The sequence below is a fragment of the Bolinopsis microptera genome, chromosome 8 (assembly GCF_026151205.1).
Source record: "Bolinopsis microptera isolate Bmic1 chromosome 8, MBARI_Bmic_1.0, whole genome shotgun sequence".
Taxonomy (NCBI): Eukaryota; Metazoa; Ctenophora; class Tentaculata; order Lobata; family Bolinopsidae; genus Bolinopsis; species Bolinopsis microptera.
The window spans coordinates 5,952,883-5,965,526 of record NC_087079.1 but is presented as its reverse complement, the minus strand read 5'-3'; the positions used below and the strand labels follow the sequence as shown (position 1 = coordinate 5,965,526).

Genomic DNA, 12,644 nt, shown 5'->3' with positions numbered 1-12,644 from the left:
TGTTTTAGTACTAAGTGGTTTTCGTTTTTTCATGTTGTATTGATATTATTTTCACTTAATGTCTCTAATCTTGATTGTATCATTATGCCTTTTGAGAATTTATTGATTATGAAGTTAATAAAAATTTACAATTCCCATTCTGTCCAGTCTATATTTAATCTGTTACAAGGATTCAGACTGATTATTTATTGCCATATTATCTGTTTATAATCGCAAATTTCATCAGAAATAGCATGATATCGGAAGGTGTGTTAGCCTCCCAAGTCCCAGTGGCAGACTCGACTTAAATTCCAGCAATCCTGTAAGTTCTTTTTTGCGATTGCTTTTAATTTAGATAACAGGATCGGAGTTTATCAGCAAGTATCTGGGCCCATTTAAACATAATAAAACAACATATAAACATAATCAATGTTTGTTTTACACAACTGTCTCCACAGGACGCATTAGCAGCGTATTCTGGTGTCTGACCACCCTATCTGAAGCTTCTTCACCATGCCAAAAGTCACGACATACCGTTGTTCCCGGTGTTCTTACAAATCAAAAGACAAAACCAAGGTTGGAAAACACATAAAACTTCACAATGTTCTTTCTGCTCAAAAAAACGATTTTGACGAAAGTTCTCAGAGTCAAGATCTTAACGGAGGAATTTCGGTAGGGAGTCCACAAAAACTTAAAAAAGAAAAATCTGTCCCCAAGATTTCTAAAAAACAAAAACCTGATTCTCGGTCTTCTAAAAAACGAAAACCAGTTTCGAAAAATGATCCTAACGAAGTTTCGCCAGCTTCTGAAGATGAAGCTCAAGTTGGACTCGAGTCTCTTTTTTCGGACGGTCAAAAGGTATATCTCGCTACGCTTGAATCACAATTAGAGCTAGTAGATGCTCAAAAGACTTGTCTAGCAGAGTGGTACTCTGAAAACTCCGAATTATCGGACTCCCAAAAGAAATTCCGAACAGAGTGGGAAATCCGGGAGTCTGAGGTATCGGACGCCAAAAGGGAATGTATGGAAAAATGGGAAAACGGGGAGTTAACACTATCGGACCCACAAAAGAAGTGTCTAGCAAAGTGGAAATACCAGTCTGTACTTTCGGAAGCTGAAAAGAAATATAAAGCAAAACTTGACTCCAAGGACGCTGATCCATCGGAAGCTCGGAAGAAAAATGACTCAAAAGTGAAATCTCAGTCTGGATTATCGGACGCCCAAAAGAAACGGCTAGAAACATTAGAGTACCAGTCAGAGATATTGGGTGCTTATGACAGATATCTTACGACATTGGAATCATTTTTAGAGCCTACTGCAGAGTATTTACATCAACATGATCCCTCCATATCTCCAAGTAAACTCTCTAAATATGATCCCTCCATATCTCCAAGTAAACTCTCTAAATATGATCCCTCCATATCTCCAAGTAAACTCTCTAAATATGATCCCTCCATATCTCCTGGTAAACTCTCTAAATATGATCCCTCCATATCTCCTGGTAAACTCTCCAGATCAAACCTTTCCCGGACACGACCTCTAGACACTTCTGTGTTCTCTCTTTCCAAGGTCCCAGTAAATAAGACTAAATTGAACGATACTCAATTTAAAGCGGAAACCACTCCTAGTGTGTCCAATGTCCTGCAGACTGAAGCTCAAAGTGTCAGCGAAACATCAGAGATTGGACATATGGGTGAAACCGGCTGTCTTTCTGGGGCTCTTCCTCTGACTCAGTTTGAAGGAGAACGAGAATCTTTAGAGGAGATCAGACATAGATTCTACATGGACCGGATGAAGGTAAACGAAGACACGGTTCAGGTAAAAGAGGAGGTGATGGACTGTAAACACCCACAACAATCAGCACCACTAGTTCCTGTATTCCCGCTGGATCCTGCTCCTAGTTTGGAACATGCAAATTGGCGGCGTTCTGTCCTTGGAACCGCTTATTCGAACCTTGGAACCGCTTATTCGAACCCTTCAAAGAACGGTCAAACGAAGACAAAGAGTAAGAGGCGTGCTAAGATATTAATAGATACGAGATGCTCGTGGAAAGAAAACGAACAAGCGGAAATTATTCCTGAGTTGGTATCTGAAGAACAAGCGAAAATAATTCCTGAGGTGGTACATAAAGGATGTTCTCCTCCTGAAAACCCTGAGAAACGATCTAAGATTGAAGAAGGTCCAGCTTCCAAAAGTCAGATACTCGATAAAGTAGGATATTTGAAAAAGTTGGACACAGGAAACGTATCCTGCAAGATTAACCAGGACACAGCAAGGTCGTTCAAAAAGGGGTTATTGGAGAGCGCCAGTGTCATGTCAGACCCTTCTGGAAGTATCCCTGATAAAAAAGCAACCGTCCTTAATAACGAAACTAAAAAACTTCGCAGTAAAACATCAACTTCTGAGCCTACAGACAGTCCTTTCTCCTCACCCATGGTGAACCCTCCTCCCTTTACCTCCCAACCCTCCACTATTCCTGGAACTAGTGTGGAAGTATGCTCAACACGTCTGATACCACTCACACAGCCTCCTCTAGTAACCCCACTTGTTCCAGTCACCGCCATACTTCACACTAACATGATAAACTTCGTGAATATCCCTGTTACAGTGTTCAGTGTACCTTCAGCTCCATTACTGGTCCCTGTGACTGTCCAGTCCCGGACAACTTCATACCCTAATCTCACTGTTATGTCCCTTGATCGCAGCCGGGACACTGCCCCGCAAGCTGCATTACCCAGCACAAATCAATTCAAATCAGATGGTGATTCCACCAAGTCAGTTCAAACATCAAAAGTAAAGATAGATTCGGAAGCAAGCTCCTCAGCCGTCTCAACTGAGTTGATTGAAACTGAACAGTCTACGTCTTCAATTGTCGGTGAGTTGTCAATGGAGAAGACAGAGAATCAGCCTACTCCCTCCAACTCATCTCAATCCAAACCAGAACCAATGAAACACTCAGGACTGATAATGCGTCCCAATTGTGATAACGTCATGGCATTGTCCAGCTCAACCGACTCATCAGACACAGAGGGTGCTTCCAACCTCGTCCAATCAGAAGACAGTACTCCAAACCTCGTCCAATCAAAAGACAGTACTTCGAACCTCGTCCAATCAGAAACATGTTCTGTCAGTAGCCGGTCACGTGTGGTGTGGGCCAACAAACCTTCCCAGCCTACTGTAAAAATCAGTAAACCATCTAACTCGTCACAAATGTCACATAACTCGTCACAAATGTCACATAACTCGTCACAAATGTCACATTACTCGTCACAAATGTCACATAAAAGTTGTCACAGTTCTCAACGTGATGCATCTCGACCAGGGGATAATTGTATGACCACCAAACCTTCTCCTTCACAGCCTTCTGGGGGTGTCCTTGTTGATGATCCATCCCAATCTTCGGAACAGACAGTTCATAACTTCTCACCTCATGACTTCCCACCTCATTCTCCAGAAGATTTGGGAAACTCAAGCGAGTTAGACCGCGTATCGACTAGAGAAGAAATAAACGATCTCAAGTCAATGTTACGAAATGTCATTAAAATGATGAACGATACCAGTTCACTTGTTCAGAAGATAACGCATAAGGTCACAAAGTTAGAAACTAAACTGCAACGTTAAAATAGACTTTTAGACTGAAGGTTTTTCATGAATTTAATAATTGTTTTCAACAACTTACGCGACGAATTTCATTCAAATATGTATTGGTTTGTCGGTTTGTTCGGTTTACTCAGAATTCGTATGTTTGGTCACTAATACTGCACTGTCAAATTTTATTTTTTAAATAAAAGGTATTTTTATATTATGTAACTTATTAAATTTGTATTTTATGTTTATGATTTTATGTTATACCATTCATGCCAGTCTTGAAAGCTGCAATTACTTTTCCTCGTAACTCGAGACCCGATATTTGAGCGAGCTTTTTCTCACGATGTGATATAACATGTATGAGATGCCAACCGGAAATATAGCTTTATCTTTAGCTGAAAGTTTTGGGAATCTATTTTTAACAAATATTCAATATCAAATTTTATCTCACATTTATCAAAGACCATTTGTTACTTAGGGAAAAGTTTAAAATTATTTAAATCACAAACACTATTTTTAGTTTTTAACTCTCCAGTTTTTGCAATACTGCTCCTAGAAAGATCGAGAAAATGTTAAACCAATGTAATAATATCCTGGCTTTCTAAACGGTGTCAAATTCCCAGACGAGACTTCCCGACAAAAAACTTGCCAACATCAACCTGCCACAAAATCAGAGTTCAGACCTATACCAATAATAAAGGGGCCAAGATACTTAATCACGTTACATATACCCGTACTCCATCCAAGATAACAGTCAAGATATTGAAGATATTCAGTTTCATACCTTCACGTTACCTCAGCTAGGCCCGCCTTCAATTGTACTTCCTACTTTTATACGCCTACTTATGTAGTTGCTGGCACCGTTTTACTCGGCTGCTCATTTCATGTTTTTAGTTCTTTTGCTGGGATTTTGTGTATTCTGAACGTGAAGAATTGAAGATGGAAGATGTGAGCAGTTTATTTGTTTGTCTTAATCAACAGAATTGAAAGTATTATTAGTTTGAATTGTTTTATTTGTTTATTTAGAAGTAATGAATTTGTTTATTTAGAAGTTATGAATATGAGTGTTGCTTCATTGCTTACACACTGATATTATTTTATCAAACAATCACCCCCCTCAATGCAAAATAAGGATGGCAGCATTTCTTTGATCCAATCTGCTCGAACATTACTTTGTGTTGCGTGTCCCCTGAAAAGCACTTTAGCCATTTCAACAATAATATTTAACAGTGCAGCTCTGTAATGCTCGCAATTTTCTTTGAAATACGATTTGATTTCTAAGAAGTTGCTTTCTCTTTTTACCATCTGAGTAGCGCTCACAATTGCTGGACCACACACAACCTTCCCTATAAATTAATCTTTACTATCACTTTTACTGTTTAGACTTGTACTACTGCTGACAAAATTGTTTAATTAATTAAATCGATATAGTGTTTGTATCTCTCTCTCTTTAAGAAGTAAGATAATTTTATGTGATCACTGATCTTGGTAATTCTTAGAAATGCTATTATCCATATCCTATAATTTTAGAAAATGTAGAAAACTAATTGTTCCTTTATATCTGTCTTGGTATTTCTCTTTCCTATCTGAATAATGTGTTTAAAATTTATGTTTTTATTCAGCATTGGTTAACACTAGAACATTAATGCTTGTACTCCGAGTAGGAAGGACTGGGAAAAATATTACCATATAAGGACTGGGAACAATATTACCATATAAGGACTGGTAATGGCATTGACACAGAGGTTACCGATTACTGAGGGTCCCAGAAGAAGATACGTCCTTGGTCTGGGTTAGTTTCAGAACTTTGAATTAATTTTCCTGACTTTGATGAACTTTTTTTTACAAAGGTGATTCTCTGGCTACATCAAACATTTTTCAATGTTAAGCCTGATAACCTGATAAGGTTACAGCTTGTTCATTCCGCAGAAATGGAATGTATTTCAAAAGAAATATATACCCACCTTGGGTGTATCAAATGTCGCTCTTGTTGCTCAATTTAGACCTGAAGTTTCACCAGGATAACAAGTAATGTATCATATTGACCGTGAGATTTCCTAGTTTTAGTTTGGAAACCCGAGAAAAATTGGGTGGACCAATTTACTAAAATTTACTCCAGGTTAAATTTACATGGCCATTTGTGTATCAAAATATTGGAGAACAATAATTGAAGAAACAAATTTTACTCTCAAAAAATAAAAATAAAGTGTTAATATCATGTAGGTATGTATTAATGGGGGTGGGATTCCAGCCGTGTTTCATGCTATGTTTAATAAGCCGAAGAATCCAGGTCCAAGGAATGTAAGGTTGCAACTATGCATGCATATAATTGTGGCGACTGCCGAGAGCGGCACATCTCACCCCGACTTTTCACGAAAACGTACTACCTTCCTACCTTGATTCAGTTAGCTTAATGAGACCATGCTGGCCCACCAGATGAATGAAATGTATACATAATATCGTCCCGTACATAATATCGCCAGAGATTTTTCACATATTATTAAGTTAGCCAGCCTAGAGGATGAGGGGGGTGTGCACAGTGTAAGTTATGCCTAATCGTGAACTTTGAGCAAGAGGAAGGGTCTAAAATAGCCAATACTTGACAAATACGTAACACGTGAAGGATCCGTAACAAATGATTTAATTACAGGTATAATACTGTTGGTAGTGATATGTTGGGTGGGAGGGGACGAGCTAACTGAAATAATCTTCAAGGAGAAGTACGATAAACCCTTCTTCCTGGTGTACTTCAAGTCCTCCATGTTCATCGTGTACTTGTTGAAACTTTTGAAGTATGTTCCCAAGTTGTTTAGTTATTGTATTGTACCGGTGAGGAACCCTCAGGAACTTCTCGGTCCTTCCAGCTATGAGAGGTAGTTTAACACTTTTATCTAACACTTCTATTATTATTATTCGCTTTTAGATTATCTTTAAATAACTGACTTCCTTTGGCCTAAGGCGAACATTTCAACCGATTTAATCAATATATATATTGAATTTGTATATAAATTTATATATAAATTCTATGATCATATCGCTTAAATCAACTTCTTTTTTAGAGGAGTATCTTTCATTTTCCAACAAGCACCGCTAAAATACATCAACATTAATAACATAAGTAGTAAAATACATCAGACGTTACACTGTGTTACAAACACACAGTGTTACACAGCGTTACACAGTGTTACACAGTGTTACACAGCATTACAGTGTTACACAGTGTTATAGTGTTACACAGTGTTATAGTGTTACAGCATTACAGTGTCACACAGCGTTACACAGTGTTACAGCGTTACACATTATTACACAGTATTACACAGCGTTACAAAGTGTTACACAGTGTTACACAGTGTTACTGCATTACAGTGTTACACAGTGTTACAGCGTTACACAGTGTTACAGCGTTACGCAGTGTTACACAGTGTTACAGTGTTACACAGTGCTACAGTATTACACAGCGTTACAGTGTTACACAGTGTTACAGCATTACAGTGTTACACAGTGTTACAGCGTTACACAGTGTTACACAGTGTTACACAGTGTTACACAGCGTTACACAGTGTTACAGACGTTACACAGTGTTACAGCGTTACACAGTGTTACACAGTGTTACACAGTGATATTCAGGCTTGAGTTCGACCGATCTGATAGTGGTAGTGAAATGGCGAGTGAGAGTGACGACGAGGTTCTTATCTCCACTGAGACCGAGATCAAGTTAGTCAGATTCATTATTTTACTTCATTTATTACCATGTTAAATTGTACTTTCATATCTCAGAAGAAACATGTCGTACAGTTTCTAGCTCTCTTCAAATCATAACAATTTGAAAATCTGGGATATTACTAAAAAGTAACACAGAATACCTCAGTGAACCACCGACACAGCGGCCCACCACTCCCCGACCAAAGAAAAGTGCCCTAAAGAAAACCTCCTCCTCCTCCCTGACCAACCCCCTAGGTCTGGACCTCCACCTACAAGAAGCCTCTATCGGAGCACACCACGTGACACTACCCTCCCCAACATCTGACACCCCTATGTTGGAGTGTTCCACCTCTAAACGGATAAAGTTCCGGTCTCTAGCAGAGGTTCGCTGTCTAGCCTCACATGATGTAACCCTCCAACGTGAGGCTCGCCGGCCATTCAACTCTAGGAGTGAGGTCGTGAAGCTATCTTTCAAAGAACACATAAGAGTTGCGTTTGTTTACTCTATACTGTGGTTTATTGGGAACTATCTGAACGCACTGGCTCTAGAGAAAACGGCTCTGTCCTACGTGGAAGTACTCTCTGTCACCTCCTCTGTTTTCGTTCTGCTCATGAGCGCCGCGTTCCCGGTTGGCAGCCAGGATAAGATCTCTCTCACTAAGTTTCTGCTGGTAGGTTTGAATATGAGCGGGGTCGTCATTCTGTGTCTGTCTAAGAAAAATGAAACTCCCGATGATGCAGGAACCACTGATTCAGCGTCTGGAATGTTTGGGATCATGTTCGCCATTGCTTCCTCTCTTCTCTACGCCATTTATATTGTTTATTTCCGTCGAGTAGCCGGCTCAGCTGACGGATCAGACGATCGGGTTGATATCGTTCTGTTTTTTGGTACAGTTGGTATAATCTCCGCTGTCTTGCTCCTACCTCTCTTCCCAATCCTACACTTCTCCGGAATTGAAACCTTCGCCTGGCCTGCCCAAAAAGAGTGGAAATTCCTGATCCTTACAGCCATTCTGGGGACTGTAATCTCAGATCTGCTGTGGCTGTGGTCCACGCTCCTTACATCCTCTCTTATTGCTACCATCGGACTCGGACTCACATCTCCTACCTCCATTATCGTAGACATTATGGTTAACAAACAGACTTTCTCCGTTTCCTTCTTCGTGGGAACAGTTCTTATCGTAATCAGCTTCGTCGTGCTGAATATTTTGTGTTTGATAGAGTACTATGATCCGGTTTTAGAGTGGTCACGGAGGATGTATGGGGTGGTTGAGTTGAAGATGGGGTGGGGTAATGGTAGGACTCAATCTGAGATTCAGGGGTTGCTGGAGGGAACAACAACTGCTGATCAGAACAGTAATAGCAGAACTTTACATTCACCCTCATAGCCCCTTTTTATGTCACGTGATACCATCTTTTTATCAAGTGATCATACTTCCTGGCTTGTATAGTATTGGAACTTTATTTTAAAATTGATTATTGTATTATGATTTTTGCTGCTCCTGCTAAATAAGAACATAGTGTTAGTTTTATTTTTAAACCCCACATTTCGATTATAATTTCAAATAAATTGAGACTGAGGTGAAATTTTTATCGCATGATTTTTTGAATTTTTAAATTATAAGTATCACCATGATTTTATAGTGTTTTTAGTTGAAGTTAGCCCCTGGGATCACTAAAATTATCACCATCTCACTTTTTAAAGTTTTTAATTGTATTTAAATTCATTATTTTCTTCTTCGTCTGAGGGGCCAACTTAAGATGAGAGCACTATATTTAGTCTTACATTGTCACTACATTGTTTTTAGTGTTGCACGTATTTTGTTTTTTAATCATTGGTATTTTCTATATGCGATCAAATTCAATATGTGAGGATCCGGAAATGATAATATTTGAATAATTATCATTTTGATATTATAATAGTTGGTAGGATAACCTAAAGTTTTAAAATCATTCCAGCTACTGTAGGCGTTATGTTGCTAAAGAGCTGACTGCTATTAATTAACTAATTAATTAATTAATAAAACACCGTTTAACGGTGTAAATTAATGTATTTTATTGATTTTTTCCGATGTTGGCATGATTTTGATTCAGAATTACTGTGATAAAAATTGCTGTAAACATTTCAAAAAAGGAATTGTTGTGTTCTCTAGCTGCAGTACTGTTCGACAATTTCTGTGAAATGTTACGGGTTTAGCTGATACACTCTTGTTAATTAGATCAATCATCAAATCAAACAAGTTCGATTTTTTGTAAACAAAACCGTATAAACCATAGAAATATTAAATTGCGTTATCATCGATTGGGTCACAAAATCAAGATATGATAATCGCACTATCCAGTAGTCATGAAGGGTCAACAGTGTCCTCAAAATACATCTCTTCGTTGAATTATAAAGTCCGGTTTATTCGACTATCAGAACTTCATATTTGAACGTGCATCGTAAAAATTAATAGAAATAACACTGTCTGCTGGTCTGCATAACTACAGCAAAACCCCTAATTTCACCAAAGTAAGGTACCTACAGATAAGAAAATAAGAGCAGATGAGAAGGCGAGTGCTGTCCCTGAAGACCATCTCTCTTTAGACCTTGTTAAAAGCACCTTGACCGTAGGATCAGCCTCGTTCATCTTGTACATCCTATGCTCCACAGTCGTATCATCAATAAAATCCAGCTCACAATGACCCCAGTGAGAATTGTCCCGTTGAGCAACCCATCCCGGGTCTGATTTGTAGTAAGAGTCGAAGTAGGTCCCGTTCCTGTAGTAGTCGTAGAACCTGTACAGAGACTTTCCTCCGTGGCCACAGGTTATGTGCACTGGGTACCTCACGTTCTTGTAGCTGTAATTAATTAGTAATTAGACTGTAATTAACTAGTAATTAAATTATTACTGCCTTTATTATTTTGAAAGCATTAACGATTCAAATTATCAGAGATCTCAACCACTAATTCTAAACCGGTGCACTAATCAAATTCTCAGCTGTGCGATTGCCCACGAACCTTGTATCGTAGGTTGTAAGGTTCTTCATTGGCCAGGTCCTCTCATAGTGGTGAACATGTCCCATGAGGACCAGGTCCACGTTCTGCTCCACCAGCAGGGTGGGGTAGTTGTCTGTCCACCCTATTATCTCCGGGTTTACGTACCGGGAACTGGTGTTGAACTGCCGACCTTTCCAGTGCTTGTGCTTATTGTTTGAGTTGTAAATAGGCCTGTGCTGGAAGACAACTAACCATGGTCGGCTATCTCTGTTTTGATTTGCTTTCTTCAGAACGTTCTTGAACCACTGCCCCTGAGTGGAGTTGGCATCAATAGACTCGTCAGTAGAAACTGCAACGAACTGCACCATACCCACTCCGTATGAGAAATAACGTTCATTTCCCGGCATAATGAAGCGCTTGGTGTAGATTGTGCCGTTCTCGTTGGTCGAATCGTAAATATCCAGCTCGTGGTTGCCTGGAACTGCCATGTAAGCCATCTTGCTTCCAACCGGCTCCACCATCTGACCCCAGGTGTCCCACACTTTCTGCTCTGCGTTCGTTGGACGGCTGTGGTTGAATCCGTTAGCATAGCTGATATCCCCACAGTGGATTAAGCCATGAAACTGTTGTTCTTCCATCCTCTTCATCATGTCATTTGTCACCATCACTGAGGTCCCAAATGTTCCAACGTCTCCTACATGCATGAAGGAGAGAGGTGCCCTAGAACCTGATTCTTGGGCAGCCACAAACTTTATCACGGCTGACTTCTCCCCATTACTCTCAATCTGATAGTAGTGGATCATACCAGGGATAAGGTTAATCATGAGAGCCTCGTGTATAAAGCCGCTGGTGTAGTACCATTGACTCAGCTCCGCGTCCCAGTGCCATTTGTACTGATGGGAGATGGAGGTGGACGTGTAGTTTAGGTCAGATTTTACTGGTCCGTAGTTTACCAGCTCATGTTCAGTTCGTCCGTTTGTAGTCCATGTTATAGCCATCTCAGTTGGGTTTCCGGTGAACGATAGCCTGATCTGGTGAGGTTTCTTCATCTTGGACACGTCCAGCATCTCAACTTCATCTCCACACCTTGAGTTCTCAGTGTCAATCCCAGTGAACTCGTCCATAGTCCAGTCGTAAGGTATGGTATATTCGTACTCTTCCTTATCATCGTCGGATAGTTTGTAAATGTAACTATCGTCAGAGTCCAAATCTGACCATTCCACTATGTTGGAAAGACGGTCTTCCGGTTTTTTCAAGTCCATTTTACCAGACACAAGGGCGGCTGTGGCTAGCAGAAGAAGTAAAACCGGCCTGCCTTCCATTATATTTCTAAAAAGGAGTTACAGTGTAATGAGGATTAATGATTAAACCAATGGTTTATGGATGATAAATAAAGTTGATTAATATTAAAGAAAGATCAGCTTGAACTCCTGGTCAGCCCTAGTTTAGACCCAACATCTGACCAGCTCCAAATGCAAAAGGAGACGATCTTTCTTACGTGTGAAATTGTGAAACGAACTGGTTGCTTTGAAATAAAATGTTTTAAGAAAGAACTAGTAATCAAAAGTTTAGACATGAGAGTTCCTGGGATTAGCTTAGATGTAAGAGCCATAAATGCGGTCGGGAACCTGTACCAGCAAAATTACAGGTAGCCTGCGGCTACTTGTAATTTGCTGGTAACTGTTAGTGTTAAAAGAACCGAAGTAAAATTAAAGTGTAGGACACCAAATATTTGGCACCGAACAAAGGGGAAACATACACCACACACTAAATCTGCAGCCATTTAATAGCAAAGAAAGACTGTTGATATCAATTGTGAATAGCATAGTTTACTATAAGTATAACCTGTAAATCTCCATATTTGGCTAAATTATATTTATACTGGAACCACACACTTATATAACTGTACTGATCCAAAATGGTTACTGTTAGCAAAGAAAAAGGCCCAAGCTGACTAATGTTAACAGTTTTAAGTTAATACTTCTCAATATTCGAAAAGAAGGACACTTAGAGTCGAACTCGAAGAATGCCTGATCAGGAGATAAGAGCGACCCCCAATTAACTGGATGATCCCACGGATTGATGCCAGCTCAGGGTTTCCACTGAATGAACCACAAATCTAATTAACATGTTCTTTGTCCTGGTCCAGAGTTTTAAGTTAATCTAAAAACTTAATTAGTGCATCAGTAAGAATAAGATTATACTGATGGAAAACTGGGGATCGCACGTAATGAAATCACAAAAAATTGCAAGTTGGTTGCCCGGGCCCGTGACGGTCAAATAATGATATTAGATTTTGTTGTGGTTAAAGTTCCAATTCCACTTAAAAACACAGGCCAACTTAGCTTCTAAAGGCGGATCTGTGTGCCACATTTATTCAATTAACTCAAGGTGT

At 39.6% G+C, this 12,644-nt stretch overlaps 3 protein-coding genes across 3 annotated transcripts; 2 read left to right on the top strand and 1 right to left on the bottom strand.

The window, feature by feature from the left end:
* The first annotated feature begins 216 nt into the window (after positions 1 to 216).
* On the top strand, positions 217 to 4,556 carry LOC134819771 (mucin-2-like). Its single transcript, XM_063829911.1, has 2 exons — positions 217 to 301; positions 438 to 4,556. The coding sequence occupies exon 2, from the start codon at positions 493 to 495 to the stop codon at positions 3,598 to 3,600; it is 3,108 nt and encodes a 1,035-aa protein (XP_063685981.1). The 5' UTR covers positions 217 to 301; positions 438 to 492; the 3' UTR covers positions 3,601 to 4,556.
* A 631-nt stretch (positions 4,557 to 5,187) lies between these two features.
* Positions 5,188 to 9,504, top strand: LOC134819706 (solute carrier family 35 member F5-like). Its single transcript, XM_063829793.1, has 4 exons — positions 5,188 to 5,359; positions 6,218 to 6,440; positions 7,195 to 7,281; positions 7,436 to 9,504. The coding sequence occupies exons 1-4, from the start codon at positions 5,296 to 5,298 to the stop codon at positions 8,655 to 8,657; spliced, it is 1,596 nt and encodes a 531-aa protein (XP_063685863.1). The 5' UTR covers positions 5,188 to 5,295; the 3' UTR covers positions 8,658 to 9,504.
* LOC134819705 (uncharacterized) lies at positions 9,478 to 11,578 on the bottom strand. Its single transcript, XM_063829792.1, has 2 exons — positions 10,271 to 11,578; positions 9,478 to 10,110 (listed from the first exon to the last, which is right to left on the bottom strand). Exons 1-2 carry the CDS (start codon positions 11,569 to 11,571, stop codon positions 9,774 to 9,776), a joined length of 1,638 nt encoding a protein of 545 aa, XP_063685862.1. The 5' UTR covers positions 11,572 to 11,578; the 3' UTR covers positions 9,478 to 9,773.
* Between the last annotated feature and the right edge of the window lie 1,066 nt (positions 11,579 to 12,644).